Source organism: Carcharodon carcharias, chromosome 9 (assembly GCF_017639515.1).
Source record: "Carcharodon carcharias isolate sCarCar2 chromosome 9, sCarCar2.pri, whole genome shotgun sequence".
Taxonomy (NCBI): Eukaryota; Metazoa; Chordata; class Chondrichthyes; order Lamniformes; family Lamnidae; genus Carcharodon; species Carcharodon carcharias.
This window is the reverse complement of record NC_054475.1, coordinates 8543019-8565993: the sequence shown is the minus strand read 5'-3', so window position 1 is coordinate 8565993 and position 22975 is coordinate 8543019. Positions and strand designations below refer to the sequence as shown.

The 22975-nt window shown below is 44.4% G+C and overlaps 1 protein-coding gene across 9 annotated transcripts in view; it reads left to right on the top strand.

Moving 5' to 3' along the window:
- The window catches only part of plekha6 (pleckstrin homology domain containing, family A member 6), a 329654-nt gene that overhangs the window by 227690 nt on the left and 78989 nt on the right, over positions 1–22975 (top strand). For all 9 annotated transcript variants that reach the window (XM_041195222.1, XM_041195223.1, XM_041195227.1 and 6 more), the window contains 2 exons: positions 10419–10502; positions 21471–21606. In XM_041195222.1, coding sequence (XP_041051156.1) covers positions 10419–10502; positions 21471–21606 — 220 coding nt within the window. The remainder of the gene's footprint in view (positions 1–10418; positions 10503–21470; positions 21607–22975) is intronic.

The window sequence follows — 22975 nt, the reverse complement described above, 5'->3', positions numbered from 1 at the left end:
CTCATGCTCCACCTCCCCCTTGTGCTCCGCCTCCATCTCGCACTCTGTCCCCTTTTCTTGTACACCCTCATGGTATTGTAAATTAGGAACACACAGTTGCATGATACCTTTAAAACTTTGGTTCTTGGTGGGAAATATTTGAGTTGATACCCCTGGAATTATATAAGGTGGTACAAGGCGACCTGGCACTCAGCTACAATTTCACAAAGCTTTCTGATTATCTGACTGTTTTGTGACTCGGCTGATGTTTGTTTTTGTTGTGTTAAAATCTTAAACTGAATTGCCAAACCGCAAAGACTCTGGTCGCCCTGACAACCTATGAAATGGTTGCCTTTGCCTCTGGCTCTTCTGAAGGCTTTATGGCAGTGATCCTAGTTTGCCTGAGTTTAGCCCCATCAAAGTCTACATCACTCCCAATAAGTTTGTCAGATTTGAAAATCGTTTGTGTCTGCTTCTCCCCAAAGCAGCAGGACTGGCTAACTTACAACAATGGCCACTTGCATTTTTATAGTGCCTTTAACTTGATACAGCATTTAAAAGAGTGTAATCAGACAAAAATCATTATCAAGCCAAAGAGGGAGACGTTAGGCCAAAAACGTGGTCCAAGAGGTAGGCTTTAAGGAGCACCTTAAAGGAAGACAGTGAGAAAGTGAACCGGAGAGATTGAGGGAGGGAATTCCAGAACCAATGGTGGGGTGAAGGGTGTGGTGGAAGGTTAAGAGGTTGGAGTTGGAGGAGTGCAGGGTGATCGGAGGGTCATAGAGCTGATAGGAAGGGGCATGGTCATGGAAGAATCTTGAGCACAAGGTTGAGAATTTTAAAATCAAGCCATTGCCAAACTGGGAGCCAATGTCAGTAAGCGATTATAGAGGTGATGGCTGAACAGGTGCACGGTAGTGTACAGACCTCAGAGCGTTGGATGAGCTCAAATTTATGGAGAGTGGAAGATGGGAGGCCGGTCATTGAAATAGTTGGACCTTAACTAAAAGAAGCAAGGGGTCTGAGCTGCCTCTTACCACTTGACTTGTATGTATTCAAATAGAGAATGTTGACACTATATTTTAATAATTTTATGGCAACTTCCCCTCTACTAATAGTTGTAACTTTATCCATTGCTCTATCCAGCATAGTTCACCCATCTCCATAGTCCAACACTGCAGAATTTGTCCATTTCCATTAAATAGTTAGATGACAACGTCCAGTTGGAAGCTAGTGTTTCATGTCAGTTGAATGGGGAATTTAATCATAATCCAGTGGTAAACGATGTGACTTGGTTTGTCACTTAGCTGGGCAAGATTCAGATGGATTGAATTAGATATAACTTGGCAACAGGAGGTACCTATGATTGACTTAACAAAACTTCTATTGGAATTGTATGAAAAAAACCATTAGTGCAGCCTTGTACTGGGCCCATTAAGCAGGTCCTTAGAGGACCAATATACTAAAGTACAAACAAACTTAGCCTTTCGTTTGTCCTGTATCTTTGTGACATCCCAGAATCCTCTGAGATCTCTGTCCTTCCTCCAGTTCTGGCTTCTGGCTGGTCCCCGATTTCTCTCGCTCCATCATTGGTGGCCATGCCTTCAGCTGCTTGCATGAGCTCTGGAATTCCCTTGCTAAACCTCTCACCCTCTCCACCCTCCTCACTTTAGGACACTCCCTAAAACCTCCCTGTTTGACCACTGTTCTAATTTTTATTTAAGTGGCTGGGTGTCAACATTTTTCTGATCATGCTCCTGTGAAGTGCTCTGGGATATTCCACTACATTAAATCCACTATGTAATTGCCAGTTGTTGCCTTTGGTGGTTCTGGTAGACTGTGCTTGGCGGCTTGATGAGAAGTTAGCTTGTATTTTCCAATGAGCTTCAGTGTGTCTTGTGGTGCTGCATAGGACAGGGATTGTCTAGACGTTAACATCATGGCCCAATTCCAAAGCACCTTCCACTTTTGCACTAACTGGCTCACTGGCACCAAGAGCACAGTGCTGGCAAGATGAGTCCCAGACTTGATAGAACCCATTGTATTTCATATTTTACAGAAGTGATGGAAATTATTGTGCTGTGAAGAATCAGAACAGAAATCTGTGACCAGGTGATGCAAGTATTTACAACATGGGTGTCGACTCAAAGGAGTTCTCCTCTTGGCATGGATTACAAAGCATGGCCTCATAAAACTGACATTGTTGAAAAATGACTATGTGCTTTTGTAATCCTTATTGTTGTCGCTTGTTGAAATTCCAGAGGAAAAATTAGACTTAAGCTAAAGCATTTTCATAGTGTGTTAGTGTGTGCACTATGAATATCAGTGTGAGTAGCACACTTGCTGTCATTTCGAGCTTTTTCCTTCAATCCACGTGTTCCCCTCCCTCTCCCTATTGTCACCTCCAGGCAGAACCCAAGTATTAATCACATGCCTACACATCACTGAAATCCAAGGACTACAGTGTTGTCAATATCAACACAGTTTAATACATGTCATTGCAGAACAGGCTAGTATCCATTCTATTATTTACAGGTGGCTGGGGTGATTTGTGGTTGTGGGAAGGGCAGGACGGACAGAGCTTAAATTGAGTCACAGCTGATGTGATCATCATTGACACCTCGCTCACACTCCCCCTGTGGCCCTCCAACCTCTCCATGCCTCACACATTGCTCATTCTGCTTCTATACTTTGGAAATGCCCCAATCTCTCTCACCCTCCTCTCTGTCCCCTCCCGCTTCCTCTGCAATCGCTTCTATCTTTCCCTCGATTCCAACAGTCCTTGCTCTCGTTGTGAGATGAGAATCGTGATGCCAGCTGGACTCCTGTGTTTCTTGATGGCAAGTGGAAGTTCGCTCTTCCCTTTTCTGGCTGTTAGGACTTAAAGGGAAGCTCGCTATTCGGAGTAAGACATTGCTGCTTTGATAACCAAATACCAAAGGTGGCCAGCTGTTGATCTGATACCAACATGCCTAAATTAACTTCAACTTAAGTATTATTGATAGTTTTTATGATGACTACTTCAGCTGAAATCCAATTTGTATGTGATAAGATGTCATCCATGGCTAATTACTGGCAATCTCACCTCTGAGTCAGAAGGTGATGGGTTCAAGTCCCACTCCAGAGTACAATACTAAATTGACACTCCCAGTGCAATCCTAAGGGAGTGCTGCTCTACCAGAGGTGCTAGTTTTCAATAGAGATGGTAAACTCAGGCTCAGTCTGCAATCTCAGGTGAACGTAAAAGACCCCATGACACTAGTTTAAAGAAGAGCAGGCAAGTTGCACATAGCGTGGTCTAGCAAAGCTGTAATGAGATAATGAGCAGATAATCAGCTTTTTATTGATGATGGTTGAAGTTTAAATATCGGCCAGGACATTTGAGACAAAGAAATGTGTGTGTGGTGGTACCCTTCTCCTGTGCAGACACTGAAAACATAGGGTGCTGATTAATAAAAAAAAAATTCTAAATGTATCTAAAGAGAAAAAGACTTGAATTTAAGCAGCACTCTTTATGACCTCAAGACATTCCATAGCGCTTTACAGGAAATTATTTATTAGGAGTAACCACTGCTGTCATCTGGAACACATGGCAGCAAATTTTGTGCACAGCAGGTGACAACTGGCAATGAGACGCTGACCAATTCACCTGTTTTAGTGATGTTGGTTGAGGGATAAATATTGGGTAGGACTCTGGGAAGAACTCCTCTGCTCTTCTTCAAACGGTGCAGTGAGATCTTTTCTATCCACCTGTGAGACCAGACGGGACCGCAGTTTAATGCCTTGTTTGAAAGATACAACCTTTGGATGAAGAAACAGAGAAGGTTGATGAGGGTAATGCTGTTGATGTGGTTTACATAGATTTCCAAAAGGCATTTGATAAAGAGCCATGCAACAGACTTGTGTGCAAAGTTGGAGCTCATGGAATAAAATGGACAGTAACAAGGTGAACACAAAAATTGGTTAAGTGGCAGGAAACAGAGAGGATTGGCTAATGAATGCTTTTCATACTGGAGGAATGTTTATAGTAGAGTTCCCCTGGGGTTTGGTATTAGGATCTCCGCTCTTCTTGGTACATATAAATACTCTAGATCTTGGTGTACAGGGCACAAATTCAAAAGTTGCAGTTGAACAAAACTTGGAAGTACTGTGAACTATCAGGAGGGTAGTGTAGAACTTCAAAAGGACATGGACCGATTGGTGGAATGGGCAGACAACTGGCAGGTGAAATTTAGTGCAGAGAAGTGTGAAGTGTTTCATTTTGGTAGAGAGAATGCGGAGAGGCAATATAAAATAAAGAGTACAATTTTAAAAGGGGTGCAGGTGCTTATGTGAATAAAATCATTGAAGGTGGCAGGGCAGGTTGACAGAGCAGTTATTAAAGCACACAGCATCCTAAGCTATATTATTAGGGCCTTGGAGCACAAAAGTAAGGAAGTTGTGTTAAACTTGTATAAAACACAGGTTCGGCTTCACCTGGAGTATTGTGTCCTACTCTGGGGGCCACACTTTAGGGAGGATGTGAAGGCATTAGAGAGGGTGCAGGAAAGATTCACGAGAATGGTTCCAGGGATGAGGAATTTCACTTACATAGTGAGACTGGAGAAGTTGGGACTGTTTTCCTTGAAGAATAAAAGATTGAGAGGAGATATGATCGAGGTATTCAGAAAGTGACAGAAGTATCTGTCCTGTAGTTTAAGGTATATAAGTTGCCTACAAAGTAGTTTCTAGTCAGTAGTGCTTGTAGTCTGTTACAGTAGTTGTCTTAAAGTGTGAACCCTTGTCATGCCATCCGTTCAGCTACTAATTGGCAGTTCGAATTCCTTTTTTAAAAGTTATTGGTCTCTACCTGGATTGTAACAGCATAAACATTGTTCTTAACCAATGTCAAGTCTGTATCCAACATGGAAGCAGACTCTGGACTGCTCAAAGACCTTTTATAAATCAGCCTTGTTTTGTTTGATCAGAACTTCAAATAAGAACGCTGCTGCTGCATTAAATGCATGGCTTAAAAGTCTCCGAAGATAGCATTATATAGCCGACTCTGGGAAGAGGTGCAGAATGGGTGGCTTGCACACTTGGGAACTAAATCCTGCCTTGCAAACCAACAGTTCCCAATGCAGGGGTCGCATCTCTTGAGTTTGATAGAGGTATTCATGTATTTGTAAAGGGTCTGGACAGAGTGGATAGGGAGAAACTGTTCTTGTTGGTGGAAAGATCAAGAGCCAGAGGAGACAGATTTAAGGTAATTGGCAAAGAAGCAGTGGAGGCACAGGAAAAAACTTTATCACACAGCGAGTGGGTAGGATCTGGAATGCAGTGCCTGAGAGTGTGGTGGAGGCAGATTCAATTGAAACATGCAAGGAGCAATTGGATTATTATCTGAAGAGGAAGAAGGTGAAGGGCTACTGGGAGAAAGTGGGGGAATGGCACGAGGGCCAGTGCAGACATGACGGGACAAATTACCTCCTTCTGTGGCTGCAACCGTTCTGCGATTCCGTGAAGAATCTCTCATGTAAAAGTTACAGATTTATCGAGGATTGGACAGGGCTCTCATGTTGACTTTATTCATTCACATGATCTGGATGTTGCTGGCAAGGCCAGATTTTACTGCCATCCCTATTGCCCTTGAGAAGATGACGGTGAGCCAACTGTTTGAATACAACTGAAAGGCTTGGTAGGCCATTGCAGAGGGCAGTGAAGAGTCAACCACATCGCTCTGGGAACAGAGGACATTTAAGCCAGACCAGGACAACAGATTTCTCTTCCCTAAAGGACCTTAGTGAACCAGATGGGTTTTACAACAATCTGTCAGGTTCCATGGTCACCAAGACCGATACTAGCTTTTTATTCCAGATTTATTTAATTGTATTTAAATTGGGCAACTGTTATGGTGGGATCTGAACTGCCTCTGGAACATTTAGTCCAACCTCCAGATTACGAGCCCAGTAATATAACCACAATGCTGCTGCACCAGCAAAAATCAACCAGGATCCCTGGCTGTCATCCAGTGATGCTTTTGCTAAAACTTTGCACACTTTAGAACGTAATTGTGTTTACCTGAAAGGGTACAGTGAAAGGGTGAAGGCAAGACATGATGATGCCTGAGACACGCAGTAACAAAATAATCCACCCAGCCAGAACAGTGTAACCTGACAACGATGGCTTTATTCATGAAAGTACCTTAGATGCCTCACGTTAAAGGTGGGTGATTGCCATCAGTGTTAACAGGAACAAGTGAGTATGGAGGAGATGTTTATGGAGTGAATGAACAAGTGTGTAGCTTGCTGTGAGGCAGAATTATTGGCAAAGGGGCGATAGCGTACCATTCCGTACCACTCATACCAGCTGTTTATTCATCTAGATTTGATCTGGGGAGATGTTTCCTCTTTGTAACAACTGCGCAGCTTTTTCTAGCTGCTGGATTCTCTGAATTAGGATTTTGGAAATGCATTTTTTTTTATTGACGTGGTAGAAAAAGCGTTCCTGAAATTCTCCTCGGTCCAAGAGAAGCGACCCCTGCGTTGGAAATTGTAGGTTTGCAAGGCAGGATTGAATTTCAAGTAATAAAAGCAAAAAAAAAAAAGCTGCGGATGCTGGAAATCCAAAGCAAAAGCAGAAACAGAAATACCTGGAAAAACTCAGCAGGTCTGGCAGCATCGGTGGAGGAGAGCACAGTTGACGTTTCGAGTCCTCATGACTGTTGAAGGGTCATGAGGACTCGAAACATCAACTCTTTTCTTCTCTGCCGATGCTGCCAGACCTGCTGAGTTTTTCCAGGTATTTCTGTTTTTGAATTCCAAGTATGCATGCCCACCCATTCTGCACCTCTTTCCAGAGTCATTGATGTGATGCTATAATTGGAGACCTTTAAATCATGGATTTGACACAGCAGAAGTCTTCCTATTTAAAGTTCTGATGAAACAAAACAAGGCTGATTTTTAATAATAACAGAAAATGCTGGAAAAACCCAGCAGGTCTGGCAGTATCCATGGAGAGAGGAGCAGAGTTAACTTTTCGAGTCCGGTTGACTCTTCTTCAACTCTGAAGTAGAGCCATTTGGACTCGAAACGTCCATTAAGGATGGGAATATTTTTGGAGTCTCCTCCTCCTCCAATTAGTTGTTAAATTGCCCGTCAGGGCTTAAGCAGCTCGGGCAGTGGTGGTAAACCACTGTAGGAGCAGCTGTTGAAACGTAGGAAACATGTCAGCCAATTTGCAAAACGGCAAGCCCCCACAAAAAGCAATGTGATAATGTCTAGATAATCTGTTTCAGTGATGTCGATTGAGAGATAAATATTAGCAAGACACTGGTCACTCCCATGCTCTTCTTCATAATAGTGCCATGGAATTTCTTTATATCCACCTGAGAGGGCAGATGAGGCCTCCGTTTAACATCTCATCTGAAAGACAGTATCCCTGACAGTACAACACTCCCTCGGTACTGCACTCGAGGTTTTTGTAATCAAGTCCCCAAATGGGACTTTTGAATGCATAACCTCCTGGTTCAGGTGCAAGTACTAGCCACTGGCATTTGCAAAGGTTAAGGAATTTGGTCTCTTTTTTTTTTTGGACCATCGAGAATTGATTGATAAAGTTTAGCCAGTGGAATTGTTTACCACTGTGAAGGATTCAAATTCCAGGGAACCTGAGTTAGAAATGTGGAGGTGAAGAGTAACGACTAGAAACCAGGCAAAGTTACCCATCATTTTCCTTCTTGCTGACCTATACTGGCCCCTGATGCCTCTGTTATAAAATTCTGATCCTTGTGTTCAAATCCCTCCATGTCCTCGATCCCCCCCTCCTCCTTCCTCTGTAACCTCCTCCAGCCCCATGACCCTCTGATTCTGGCCTCTTGAACGTCCCAGATTTTAACCGCTCCAATTGGCAGCCATGGCTTCAGCATCTTAGGCCTGAAGCTCAGGAGTTCCCTCCCTGAAAATCTCTGACTCTGCACCTCTCTCCTCGTCCTTTAAGTTACTTGGTAAAACGTACCTCTTTGACCACGTTTTTAGTCAGGTGTCCTGTATAGCTCTATGTGACGCTGTTTCAAATTTTGTTCACTAATGGTCCTGCGAAGCATCTTAGAATGTTTAATACGTTAAAGATGGTATGTAAATGAAGTGGTTGCAGTTGAAAGTTTATTGACGCAGTGAGTTCGGAACTCAATTATATATGATTCTAGAGAAAAGGGATTAAGGAGAGAATGACTTTGTGGGCCAGGTGAATTAGATCAGGCAAATTTCTCGGGCTGGCTAGCTTTTCTCTGTTGTGAACCATGGTCGCATTCTTGCGACATGTTAATCTGTTTATTTACAGATGATTTTAAAATGTTTATCCTGAATATCAGTTGATTTGAGAGCAGCACACTTAGTCCTGGGCAGCGTCGAGCAGACCTCTGCGTTGCCCTGTTTACTGAGCTGTGATTAATCATTTATGAGTTTTGCCAGTGCTAGCGTAACGGGAACTGGAACTCCAAGAAGATAGAGATGATGTGGGAGGATATGAACAGAGATTTTAATCGGGAGTGGGAAGGGGGAACGGTAGGTCTGGGACAGGAACTTGGTGCAGAACCCGGTTCCGCTGAGGTTCTGTCTGTTTAAGTACCGACCTAGACTTCGGCTGAGGGAGTTGAGTGAATGTTCACCAAGGGCGCAAGCTTGGAGTTTCCAGATATGCCTGGAAATTCCTCCTTTTAAGCTTGGATTTGGCCGAGTAGGACTCTCACCATCAGGGTCTTGGCAGGAGGTTTGTTCAGGTCCGGGTTAACAGCCCCAACAAAGAAAGGTGACCCATAGTGTTACCAACTCTTGTAGGCCATTCATCTACAGCCTTCATCACACGGTCCCCTAACTCCAAACGCCATTATCCTCCCACCTCGGTCAAATAGCCTTTTACCCAAAATCTCCAATATTTAGATAACTAATTAACGGAAGAGTTCAATGAAAAGATGTTTTTGGTAACACTGTTTCTTTTTCTCCTGGGTTTGGGTGAAACAGTGTCCCAGTGAATTAATCCTTAATTCCTGGAGTCTCCAGGGCAATCCTGGAGCGTTGGCAACCATAATGCGCCCTGAAGGGGATCTCCGAGGCCTGAGTTCCTCTAGGAGCTGAGGCAACAACAAAAAAAAAAGACCTCACCTTATCTTCAGTCTCGGAAGGGCCTCTGGGTTCCCATATTTGAGTGGGTACCACTCTAAGTTCTGTGTCAACATAAGATTGGGAAACCTGCCCCAAAGATGGAAAGAAAGGCTTGCGTTTTTATAGCACCTTTCCTGCCCTCAGTGCATCCCAAAGCACTTTACAGCCATCAATGTGTCTTTTAAGGCTATTCGCTATTGTAATGTAGGAAACTCGGCAGCCAGTTTGCACAGAGCAAGCTCCCTAGAACAGCAATGTGATAATGGCCAGATAATCAATTTTAGTGATGTAGATTGAGGAATAAATATTGGGCAGGATCCCTGGGATGAGTCTATTGCTCCTCTTAGAGATTGTGCTATGGGATCTTTTACATCCACTTGAGAGGGAGACAGGGCCTTGCTTTAATGCCTCCTCCGAAAGACAGCGCTCCTGACAGTGCAGACTCACTGCGCTGGAGAGTTAAACTAGATTGTTGTCCTCAGTCTCTGGATCAAACATGACAATAACTCCTTTCTTGCAGCTGGAAATGGGGTATGTGGCTGTCTCCATGGCTGACTCTATGCTCCACCATATGTCTGCCTGCAGCATGGACTGCTCTTTCCCATGTTGTACTGGAATGCCACAGGTTAGATCACCTCTTGGGGGACTCCTTTCCCCCTGTTATTTATAAGGGACAGGCAAGATTTTGCCTGAAGGCCTGGTGCCTGTCCTTGGGGGAAATTGAAGGGAATGCTACCCCGACCATTCTCTTGTCGTGGCTGCTCAGTGACACTGGCAGAAGAGAGTTCTTCAATAAATCTCTTTTCTTCATGAGATTTGTTGAAGTGCATTACACGGCAGATCAAACTGACATTACATAAAGTGCAAAACAACTCAACGTCTTTCAATTCAGTACTTAACCTGTAATTGTCCCTCAGAGTGGTATGTTTACAATACATATTTCACATTCTCTGGTGCACACAGCCTGAGAGATTTCACATAGGCTCCAGCCCCTCTGTGAACTATGGTGGGAGGGCCTTAGACTGCACCCTCGCTCCACTGAGCCTCTGCACCAATAGAAGACTTGGAGCAGGGCCACCTTCCCACTTTCTCAACTACAGCTGGAAAAGTGCTTTCAATCCTGCTGATGGCAAATGAAGTGAGCCATATCCTCCTGAATAATCGTAACAGAGCTCCCAAACCTTTGGAGTTACTGGCCACAAGTCTGTACTTCTAACCCTGAGTGTAAGTGATCAGCACTGGCTAAAGCTTTGGAAGAAAATTTTGCATGAGCGCTCAACCTCTTCTATTGTTTTTCAGTCACAATGACAGAACTACTACATTCCAGGACCCAGTGACAGGGGTTGTGCCCATTGAGAACTGCATCTTCAAACTGGAAGACAAGTGAGTCTCTTATGATCTTTTCTCTCTTTCTTATTGCCAGTTTTGCTCTCCTTCTCCTTTACTGTCCTAGGTGAGGGCCTAAACTCTAGAATTTCCAACCTAAATTGTCCTGCCCCTCTACCACACTCTTCCCTTCCTTAAGATATGCCTTAAAACCTATATCTTCACCCATGCTTTTGGTCACCTGAACTCATATAGGAACAGGAGTAGGCCATTCAGCCCATCGAGTCTGCTCCCCAATTCAGTTAGATCAAGGATGATCATCTACCTCAACACCACCTTCCCATGCTGTCTCCATATCCCTTGATGTCATTAGTCTCCAGAAATCTATCCATTCCTGTCCTGAACATGCTCAATGATTGAGCTTCCACAACCCTCTGGGGTAGAAAATTCCAAAGATTCAGCACCCGCTGAGTAAAGAAATTCCTCCTTATCTCAGTCTTAAATGGCCTGCCCTTATTCTGTCCCTTGGTTCTGGAATTACCAACCAGGGGAAACATCCTGTCTACATCCACCCAGTCTCCCTAGGTGGTTTAATGTCAAATTCTGTTTGATTGCATGCCTGTGAAGATTCTTGGGGTGATTTACTATGTTAAGGTGCTATATAAATGCAAGTTATTGTTTATTTTGAACCTGTTGAAGGATCAAAGTCCATGTTGGGGGGACTGGGGCAGGTGATGGTGCAGTGGTATTGTCGGTGGACGAGTAATCCAGAGACCCCAGTGTAATAATTTGGAGACCAGGGTTTGAATCCCGCCACAGCGGTTGGTTGAATTTAAATTCAGTAAAAATCTGGAAATCAATAGTCTAAACTGTTGTCGATTGTTGTAAAAACCCATCTGGTTCACTAATGTCCTTTAAGGAGGGAAATCTGCTGTCCTTACCTGGTCTGGCCTACATATGATTCCAGACCCACAGCAATGTGGTTGACTCTTAAATGTCCTCTGAAATGGCCTAGCAAGCCGCTCAGTTGTATCAAACTGCTACAAAGTCTCAAAAAAGGAATGAAACCGGATGGCCCATCCAGCATCGACCTAGGCACCGGATACGACAATGGCAAACTCAGCCCTGTCGACCCTGCAAAGTCTTCCTGACTAACATCTGGGAGCTAGTGCCAAAATTGGGAACGCTGTCTCACAGACTAGTCAAGCAACAGCCTGACATAGTCATCCTCACGGAATCATACCTTGTAGGTAATGTTCCAAATATCACCATCACAATCCCAGCAGAGGTGGCAGCACAGTGGTATACAGTCGGGAGGGAGTTGCCTTGGGAGTCCTCAATATGGACTCCGGACCCCATGATGTCTCATGGTATCAGGTCAAACATGGGCAAGGAAACCTCCTGCTGATTACCATATATTGCCCCCTCCCTCAGCTGATGAATCAGTGCCCCTCCATGTGGATCACCACTTGGAGGAAGCACTGATGGTGGCACGGGTGCAGAATGTACTCTGGGTGCAGGACTTCAATGTCCATCACCAAGAATGGCTCGGTAGCACCACTACTGACTGAGCTGGCCTTAAAGGACATAGCTGCTAGACTGGGTCTACTGCAGGTGGTGAGGGAACCAACAAGAGGGAAAAACATACTTGACCTCATCCTTGCCAACCTGCCTGCTGCAGATGCATCTGTCCATAACAGTATCAGGAGTCACCACTGCACAGTCGTTGTGGAGAGGGTAACCTCTATCGTGTTGTGTGGCACTACCACTGTTCTAAATTTCGAACAGATAGATTTCGAACAGATCTAGCAACTCAAGATTGGGCATCCATGAGGCACTGTGGGTCATCAGCAGCAGCAGAATTGTACTTGAACACAATCTGTAACCTCATGGCCTGGCATATCCCACACTCTACCATTACCATCAAGCCAGGGGATCAACTCTGTTTCAACAAAGAATGCAGGAGGGCATGCTAGGAGCAGCACCAGGCATACCTAAAAATAAGGTGTCAAACTCGTTAGGCTATAATACAGAACTACTTACATGCCAACAGCATACGCAGCAAGTGATAGACAGAGCTTAGCAATCCCATCAACAATGGATCAGATCTAAGCTCTGCAGTCCTGCCGTATCTGTGAATGGTGGTGGACAACTAAACAAGTCACTGGAGGAGGGGGCTCCACAAATATCCTCAACTTCAATGATGGGGGAGCTGAGCATGTTGGTGCAAAAGATAAAGCTAAAGCATTTGCTACAATCTTCAGCCAGAAGTGCCGATTGGATGATCCATCTTGGCCTCCTCCGGAGGTCCCCAGAATCACAGATGCCAGTCTTCAGCCAATTCAATTCAGTCCATGTGATATCAAGAAACAGCTGAAGGCACTGGATACTGCAAAGGCTATGGGCCCTGACAATATTGCGGCAACAGTACTGAAGACTTGTGCTCCAGAACTTGCCACGTCTCTAGCCAAGCTGTCCCAGTACAGTTACAACGCTGGCATCTACCCAGAAATGTGGAAAATTGCCCAGGTATGTCCTGTACACAAAAAGCAGGACAAATCCAACCCAGCCAAATACACCCCCCATCAGTCTACTCTCGATCATCAGTAACGTAATGGAAAGGGTCATCAACAGTGTTATCAAGCAGCACTTACTTAGCAATATCCTGCTCACTGATGCCCAGTTTGGGTTTCGCCAGGGCCACAGCTTTGGTTCAAACATGGACAAAAAGAGCTAAACTCCCAAGGTGAGATGGGAGTGACTGCCTTTGACATCAAGGCAGCATTTGACCGAGTGTGGCATCAAGGAGCCCCAGCAAAACTGAAGTCAATGGGAATCAGGGGGAAAACTCTCCACTGCTTGGAGTCATATCTAGCCAAAGGAAGTTTGTTGTGGTTGTTGGAAGTCAGTCATCTCAGCTCCAGGACATCACTGCACGAGTTCCTCAGGGTAGTGTCCTCGGCCCAACCATCTTCAGCTGCTTCATCGATGACCTTCCTTCCACCTTAAGGTCAGAAGTGAGGGTGTTCGCTGATAAGTGCACAATGTTCAGCACCATTAGTGACTCCTCAGATACTGAAGCAGTCCATGTCCAAATGCAGCAAGACCTGGACAACATCCAGGCTTGGGCTGACAAGTGGCAAATAACATTCGCGTGACACAAGTGCCAGGCAATGGCCATCTCCAACAAGAGAAAATCTAATCATCACCCCTTGACATTCAGTGGCGTTACCATCACTGAACTTCCCAGTATCAACATCCTGGGGGTTACCATTGACCAGAAGTTGAACAGGACCAGCCATATAAATACTGTGACTACAAGAGCAGGTCAGAGGCTAGGAATCTTGTGGCAAGTAACTCACCTCCTGACTCCCCAAAGCCTGTCCACCAAGTACAAGGCACAAGTCAGGAGTGTGATTGAATACTCCCCACTTGCCTGGATGAAGGCAGCTCCCACAATACTCAAGAAGCTTGACACTGTCCAGGAGAAAGCAGTCTGATTGATTGGCACCACATCCACAAACATTCACTCCCTCCACCACCGAAGCACAATAGTTAGTGTGTACCATCTACAAGGTGCAATGCAGGAATTCACCTTAGACAGCATTTCCAAACCCACAACCACACCATCTAGAAGGACAAGGGCAGCAGATAGATGGGAACACCACCATCTAGAAGTTCTCCAAGTAGCTCACCATCCTGACTTGGGAATAGATCGTCGTTCCTTCACTGTCACTGGGTCAAAATCCTGGAACTCCCTCCCTAACAGCACTGTGGGTGTACCTACACCACATGGACTGCAGCAGGTCAAGAAGGTAGCTCACCACCACCTTCTCAAGGGCAACAAGGGATGGGCAATAAATGCTGGCCCAGTCAGCGAAGCCCACATCCCGTGAATGAATAACAAAAAAAATTTGATGTTGAACGATAGTGTAAAACACTTGAAGGCAAACCAAACTAAGGCGATTTTCCTAATCACTTGATTATTATGCCTGTAGCTGGTGGGAAACATTTCCAAAAACGATGAATCAAAACCCAAAACAGGCTGCAGCCCACCTGGTTGGTGCTCGATGCAGAATTGTGACCTTGTTGCAAAGCGTGTTTGGTCTCAAAGAAGCCCCTGCGGATAAGCAAGGTCACAGTAAAGCCACTTGAAATTTTCACCACCCAAATCAATATTTTGTTGGGGGAGGGGCAATGTTAACTCAACTCACCAGTGCCCAGGGATGATGTGGAATGTTGGTTTTATAGTCTGTCCAAAGTGATACCCTTGAGAAACTAGGGAAGAGTAAATTTAAACAGCATCTAAAACCAGGGTTGCACCCGATCTCCAAGGGCAGGTTAGATTAAAATGGCCCCGTTTTCTCTCTGAGCTTCTCCAGTTGCTGTTGTCAGACAGAATGGTTTTAGCAGCAAGCAGAATTTTTAGGGGCATGAGCTAGTTCTGAGAGAGTCCTAGAAATACGAAGACTCCATATACTTTGAGAGGCAATGAAATTTCCTAATCATCGCCAGCCCCACTATTTGTCACATTCACACGAGCTGTAAAGGGGAAGTGAGTGTGTGGGAATGTTAATCTCAATACTCGTGGCTCACTGCGCTTGGTAACAGTGCTGGCCTCCATAAGTAACTATTGACAGACAGACTGTGAACCAAGGCCAAAAAGCTCATTTTTTCAGACTCTGAGACAATGTTTTCAACCAGGAGGCAATAATGAAAGGTGAATATTTCTATTTACTGATGCCAGTTTGTGCGCAGAGAGAGTCAGGAGGGCCTTCAGATGTACATCAGACGTTAAACTCACACAAAATCAATCATTCAAGTTGTTATACTGGCTTTCAAAAGAATTTGCAAGTTTCATTGTCGAGAATTCTATTATCTTTGACACGAAGATGTTATTTTTCAGTTTAGCTGAGCAGAGAAATGGGGAATTTCTCCAGCTGTGGCTCACCCCTGATTTAGAAGGTTATGGGTTTATCTTACTCCACGCACTTAAGTACAAAATCTAGGCTGATGCAGGCCTAGTGCAGTACTGTGGGAGCGCTGGCTTGGAGGTGGTGCCATTTTTCAGCTGAAATGGTAAACTAAGGTGCACTCTTAGAATCATAGAATGGTCTCAGCAGAGAAGGAAGCCATTCAGCCCATCAAATCCTACTTTTGTGCCCTTTTCCTGTAGCACTGCAAATCATTCCCCCTCAGCGTTTATCCAATTCTCTTGCCAGGTAGACGCAAAAGATCTTACGCCACTATATAGAAGACAGACTTGCATTTATATAGCCCCTTTCATGACTTCAGAATGGCCACAGTGCTTTACAGGCTACAAAATACCTTTAAAGTGTATTCACTGTTGTAATAGGAGGTCTTGTGGCACGGTGAGTAGCATCTCTGCCTCTGAGCCAGAAGCTCTAGAGTCGAGTCCACTCTGAGACTTGATGACCAAGGAGGGAACACTCATAACGTGGAGAAGCCGGTTGAGTGTCAAACAGCAAATCCTTCCAACACACGTCAATGGCAGATGGTAAGAGTGGGAGAAATTCCTGGTCTGCCATGTGTGATGGTATGTGTATATTTTTATATTTCTGTTTAGGTAAAGGTATGCTATGTCTGTGTGTCCAGGGTTAAACAACAGTGAGGTTGTTGGAGTCAGATTGGTCTGTAGAATCTAAGGGATGAAAGACTAAAGATGTTATCTTCTTGCATTTTGTAATGAGGCCTTTTGGGTGGGTCTTAACTTATATGGAAACAGAGTAAATCTGAAATTTGCGTTTGGGGATAAGTTTTGAAATTGATTTGTAGCTGTTGCATCTCAAAGGAGTCTCAAAGGTGTCAAAAACCATTTGCATTTTACAGGAGATTTGTGAGTAAACAGGGGCAGGCATTTTAAATTTTAACAACCCCAAAATAGAGGTAAGTTAGGAACATGAAAGGTTTTGATATTTGGGATTTTTCAAAGGGATATTTAACGACCATGGAGAACTAAGATGAAAGAGGTGAAAAGGGTATTTACAGAAATGGGTTTTCAGCTGTAGTGAGTTGCTGTGAGGGAGGGGAAGTTCTACTGAAAGCCAACTCCCGTGTCTTGGAGTGCGCTGAAAAGCTGTGAAAGGCTTTTAATTGAAGAAAGCAACTCTGTTTTAGGCCAGGAGAATGTTTGTCCTGAGAAACAGTTTTGTTTCAATTCTCCCTTTGGAAAATTCACATCAGCATGCCTTTATTCTGGGAAGTCATTGATTGTACCTCTGCTAAAGTGAAAGCAATTTCTCGATTTGGGTAATATTTTCCGGATTTTATGGTGAAGAATCTATAAGGGATGTTGTCAAAAAGAGAGTTGTATTGTGTACCTTTGATAAAGCATTTTGGGGGTTACTTTGTAAGATTTCTTTCGAACTGTGTATCTTTTATCTTGTGTGTTTAAGTTTTATCTGTTCTTTCTTTTATCAAACAATTTAATTCTGGTTTGAAAAGTTATCACTGGAGTCCTGTGCTTTTGTGTTCAGTAGCTTTCCCTCCATGTTTCTACAATGCAAAAAAAAAAATCATGATCAGCCAAGACGGATTTCAATCTGAAACCTGGCTTGCTCAGCACTAACATCAACTGTGGTTGTAACACCCGATGGAAAGAAAGTTGCAGCTTCTGCCATCATATCCATACTACAGCATGCATGTAAAAATGTATATTGTCACAGCAACTTGGACTCCCTCAGTGAACTATAATACACCACCGCTACTGTTGTAATGTAGGAAACGTGGCAGTCAATTTGTGCACAGCAAGCTCCCAGAAACAGCAATGTGATACTGGCCAGATAATCTCCGCTCCTCGTGGAAACACTGCCATGGGATTCTTTTACATCCACAAGAGGACAAATTTAAAAGTTAAGTTTGACCTCACATTCAAAAGACAGAGTGCATACCTTGTGAATTGGCTGTAGACTCTGTAATCTACAAATGAATATGCAAATTAGGAGCAGGAGTAGACCATTCAGCCCCTTGAGCTTGCTCAGCCTGTCAGTAAGATCAAAGTTGATCTGATTGTGGCCTCAAATCCACGTTCCTTACCACCAATAGCCCTTGGCTACCTTGTTAGTCAAGAATCTATCTACCTCTGCCTTAAAAATATTCAATGATCCCGACTCCACCGCTCTCCTGGACAGAGAGTTCCATAAACTCATGACCCTCTGAGAGAATCTCTCCTCATCTCCATCTTAAATGGGAGACCCCTTAGTTTTAAACTGTGCCCCCTAGTTCTGGTCTCTCCCACAAGAAGAAACATCCTTTCAGCATCCACTCTGTTAAGCCCCCTCAGGATCTTATATGTTTCAGTAAGATCACCTCTCATTCTTCTAGACTCCAATGGATACAGCCCAGTCTGTCCAACTTTTCCACGCAAGCTAACACCCTCATCCCAGGGATCAGTTGAGTGAACATTCCCTGAACTGCTTCTAATGCATTTGTATCCTTCATTAACTAAGGAAACTAAAACTGTATATAGTACTCCCGATATGGTCTCACCAATGTCCTGTTCAATTGTAGCAGAATGTCCCTGCTTTTATATTCCATCCCCCTTGCAATAAACAACAATATTCCATTTGCCTTCCTAATTACTTGCTGTACCTGCATACTAACTTCTTGTGATTCATGTACCAGGATACCCAGATCCCTCTGTACCGCAAAGTTCTGCAATCTCTCTCCCTTTAGATAATTATGCTGCTTAATCTGACTAATCTTCACCAAAATTTACAGAGGAACAGTGGGGTGGTGGTGGTGGTGGTTGTGTGGTGGGGGGGGGGGGTGTTCAAACAGGAAATGGGGAGGGTACAGGCTCAACATGTTCCCACTAGGTTGATAGGAAGGAGTAACAAGCCCAGAGAACCATGGATGACCAGAGGTATTCAGGTTACGATGAGAAGGAAAAGAGAAGCTTTTAGCAGGTACAAGGGAAACAAATCAGCGGAGGCATTAGTGGAGTACAGAAAGTGCAGGGTGGAGCTTAAGAAAGCAATTAGGAGAGCAGAGGGGATATGAGAAAGCTCTGCTTGGTAAAAGTAGGGAAAATCCCAAGATATTCTATAAGTATATCAATGGGAAGAGGGTAACCAGGGAAAGAGTAGGGCCCATAAGGGACCAAAGAGGTGATCTATGGGTGGAGCCAGAGGACATCGCTAGAGTGTTGAATGAATACTTCACATCCGTCTTCACCCAAGAGAATGAGGATGAAGGTATCGAACTTGGGGAGAGAGATTGTGAGGCTCTTAAGCAACTTGATATAGGGAGTAACAAGGTATTGGAGGTGTTGGCAGGCTTAAAAGTGGACAAATCTCCAGGGCCAGGTGATTTGTGTCCCAGACTGCTGAGGGAGGCAAGGGAGGAGATCGCAGGGGCTCTGACCCAAATTTTAAATTCCTCTCTGGCCACGGGGGAGGTGTCAGAGAACTGGACGCTGCTCAGTAAGATAAGAGCCCTTGGTGTTAGAGGCAAGGTACTAGCATGGATAGAAGGAGGCAGAGAGTGGGATAAGGGGGTCCTTCTCAGGATGGCGGCTGGTGACTAGTGGAGTTCCGCAGGGGTCAGTGTTGGGACCACAACTTTTCACTTTATACATTAATAATCTGGATGAAGGAACTGAGGGTATTCTGGCTAAGTTTGCAGATGATACAAAGATAGTTGGAGGGACAGGTAGTATTGAGGAGGCGGGGAGGCTGCAGAAGGATTTAGACAGGTTAGGAGAATGGGCAAAGAAGTGGCAGATAGAATACAATGTGGGGGAAGTGTGAGGTCATGCACTAGGAAGAATAGAGGCATAGACTATTTTCTAAATGGGGAGAGAATTCAGAAATCTAGAGGTCTTTGAGTGTATTTAAGACCGAGATAGATAGGTTCTTGATTGGTAAGGGGATCAAAGGTTACGGGGAGAAGGCGGGAGAATGGGGTTGAGAAACTTATCAGCCATGATTGAATGGCGGAGCAGACTTGATGGGCCGAATGGCCTAATTTCTGGTCCTATGTTTTATGGTCTAATGCGGTTCCGCTATTTAAGAAGGGTTGTAGAGATAAGCCAGAGAACTACAGCCAGTGAGTCTCACGTCAGTGGTAGGGAATCTATTGGAGAAAGTTCTGAAGGAGAGTATCTATCTCCACTAGGAGAGGCAAGATTTAATGAGGGATAGTCAGCATGGCTTTGTCAGATGGAAGTCATGCCTCACAAATTTGATTGAATTTTTTGAGGAGGTAACCAGGTGTGCAGATGAGGGTAATACAGTTGATGTAGTTTATATGGATTTCAGCAAAGCCTTTGACAATGTCCCACATGGGAGACTTATAAAGGAGGCAAATGCACATGGGATACAGGGTAGTTTGGTAAGGTGGATTCAAAATTGGCTTAGTTGTAGGAGGCAGAGCGTGATGACAGAAGGATGCTTTAGTGACTGGAAGCCAGTGTCCAGTGGTGTACCACAGGGATCTGTGCTGGGCCCCCTATTATTCATCATTCATATAAACGACATAGATGACTATGTGGGGGGTAGGATTAGTAAGTTTGCGGATGACACAAAGATTGGCCGGGTGGTTAACAATGAGGTTGAGTGTCTTGGGCTACTGGAAGATATAGACGGGATGGTCAAATGGGCAATAAGTTGCAGATGGAATTTAACCCTGAAAAGAGTTTGGAAGGAGTAATTTGACAAGGAAGTATTCAATGAACCGCATGACACTAGGAAGTTCTGAGGAACAAAGGGACCTTAGCGTGTGTGTCCATAGATCTCTGAAGACAGAGGGGCAGGTTAGTGGGGTGGTGAAAAAGGCATATGAGACACTTGCCTTTATCAATCGAGGCATAGATTACAAAAGTAGGGAGGTCATGTTGGAGTTCTATAGAACCTTAGTGAGGCCACAGCTGGAGTACTGTGTGCAGTTCTGGTCGCCATGTTATAGGAAGGATGTGATTGCACTGGAGTGGGTGCAGAGGAGATTCACCAGGATGTTGCCTGGGATGAAACATTTAAGTTATGACGAGAGGTTGGATAGACTTGGGTTGTTTTTGTTGGAGCAGAGAAGACTGAGGGGTGACAATCGAGGTGTACAAGATTATGAGGGGCATGGACAGGGTGGATAGGGAGCAGCTGTTCCCCTTAGTTGAAGGGTCAGTCACAAGGGGGCATAAGTTCAAGGTGAGGGGCAGGAGGTTTAGGGGGGATGTGAGGAACAACTTTTTTACCCAGAGGGTGGTGACATTCTGGAATGCACTGCCTGGGAGGGTGGAGGAGACGGGTTGCCTCACATCCTTTAAAAATTACCTGGATGAGCACTTGGCACGTCATAACATTCAAGGCTATGGGCCAAGTGCTGCTAAGTGGGATTAGGTAGGTAGGTCAAGTATTTCTCATGTGTCGGTGCAGACTCTTCTGCACTGTGTGATTCTGTGATTCTGATTCTGTGATTTTGAAAAGAAAGTATCTGTGAGTGTTGATGAAGCAGAGAGACATTGTGGGAAGAGATTTCTCCTCTGGTTTAAACCCAATAGTGAGATATTCCTTCTGCCTGTATGAGATAATGGGCTGAATTGCTGCAAAACTGTCATGGGAACAAAAGATTAAATCCCAGCACTTTTCCATCAGTACAACAGCTACCTGGTGACTAGTTCTAGCATGTTTGATTCTGGATTTATGAATGGAATGGGTGAGGATTCACAAATTTCAGGCCTTATTTCAATATAATCCTATTTGGCTTGCCTTAAGTCAAAAACCTTGAGCCATAAATAACAACCTATTTGGTTTAGCATGGAAGACCACTTATACAAATACAATACATACCACATACATAACATATTGATATAATGCATACGGATGTACATACACAACACACGCACACAAAATGCACATACAGTAGTCTGCTTAGATATACCACAAACACAATGCACACAAATCCAGCATTTTTTAAACACTTTCGCACATGTACAGCAGTAAATCAGTATTTGGGAATTCTATTTGTATTTCAATCTTTTTTCTAACATTGTTGCATTGATCGTTTCAGACCAATATCTAACATGTCAAACCGGGCAGGAGGAATGCGAAGTGAAGGAGGAGGTGGGCAGCGCCCAACCAGCATTGCCAGTGAGATGTCCAATCACACCTTGGTTTCAGAAGCCTCCCAGGAACCGACAGTCAAGGTAAACATGGCTCTTCGCTACAGTACAGGCACATGTCCGCTGGCAGATGGGAGGGTGAATGTTGGACTCAGGTGAATGTGTGCCTGCATTACAACAGTCAGATGGGAGGGTGAAGCTACCACCATAAGAGTAGCTGGCCATTGATGTCGCTACAATGGACAACGCATTCACTGGACCTAAAACTGGTTCTACTATTACCAGTCCTGCCCAGACCCCTCCTCTTATCCCCACTCCTGAGGAGTCATAAAGCTTAATCCCTATTGATCTGAACCACAACCTCTCTAATCAGTGTCAACAGTTTGTGAATGTACAGCACTGAGCATAAATACAACTATACGCAGCCTTTTATTGTAACTGCCACATGTAATGAATGTTGGTAAGTAGGTGACGGATTTTATGCAACATCAACAACTGGCCTCCAGTCTCACAGTTTGACCTAATTTAGCTTGCTGTTTGGAACTGCAGGTGTTGGAGTGAGGAATAATTCCACTGGTGGTTACGGGTCAGAGGTTTTCTCCTGGTATGAGGAATATTGAGTTCATTAAGGCACCAACTGTCTGTTCTGCCCTGCCGTCAGTTCCAGAATTGGACTTGTAGTGACTCTAGCAGAGATGCATGTTTTCTCATCACGTCATGCTTTATTGATACAATGATAATGGAGTTGTTGACTGAACCTATCAAACAGCCTCTATCAATTAGCCTACAATAGACCCAAAGATATGGCATAAAGCATGTCACAGCCCTTACTCAGGAGAAGGTGAAGAACATGGCAGGGAATGGGTCATTGCAATCTCCCCCAAATGATTGGTGGGCACCAAAGTTTCTAGCCACTTAGCAGGCATACACCAGAGATATACCAACAGTGGCACTTGAGCCTTTTTGCTCCTGCACCTGACTCTCCAAACTCTGGCAATGTCAGCACTGGCTGGTGTACAGTTGCCAAGGTTGCAACCCAAGAAACCTTTTTTTTTCTTTATTCTTTCATGGGATGAACATTTGTTGCCCATCCCTAATTGCCATTGAGCTGAGTGGCTTGCTAGGGCCATTTCAGAGGGCAGTTAAGAGTCAGCCACATTGCTGTGGGCCTGGAGTCACATGTAGGCCAGACCAGGTGAGGACAGCAGATTTCCTTCCCTAAAGGGCATTGGTGAACCAGGTGGGTTTTTCCAACAATGGATGATAGTTGTCATGGTCACCTGTACTGAGACTAACTTTCAAGTTCAGATGCTATGAATTGAATTTAAATTCCACCAGCTGCCTTGGTGGGATTTGAACCCATGTTCCCAGAGGATTAGCCTGGACCTCTGGACTGCTAGTCCAGTGACATTACCAGTATGCCACCATCTCCCTACCAACATTTTTCTTCAAC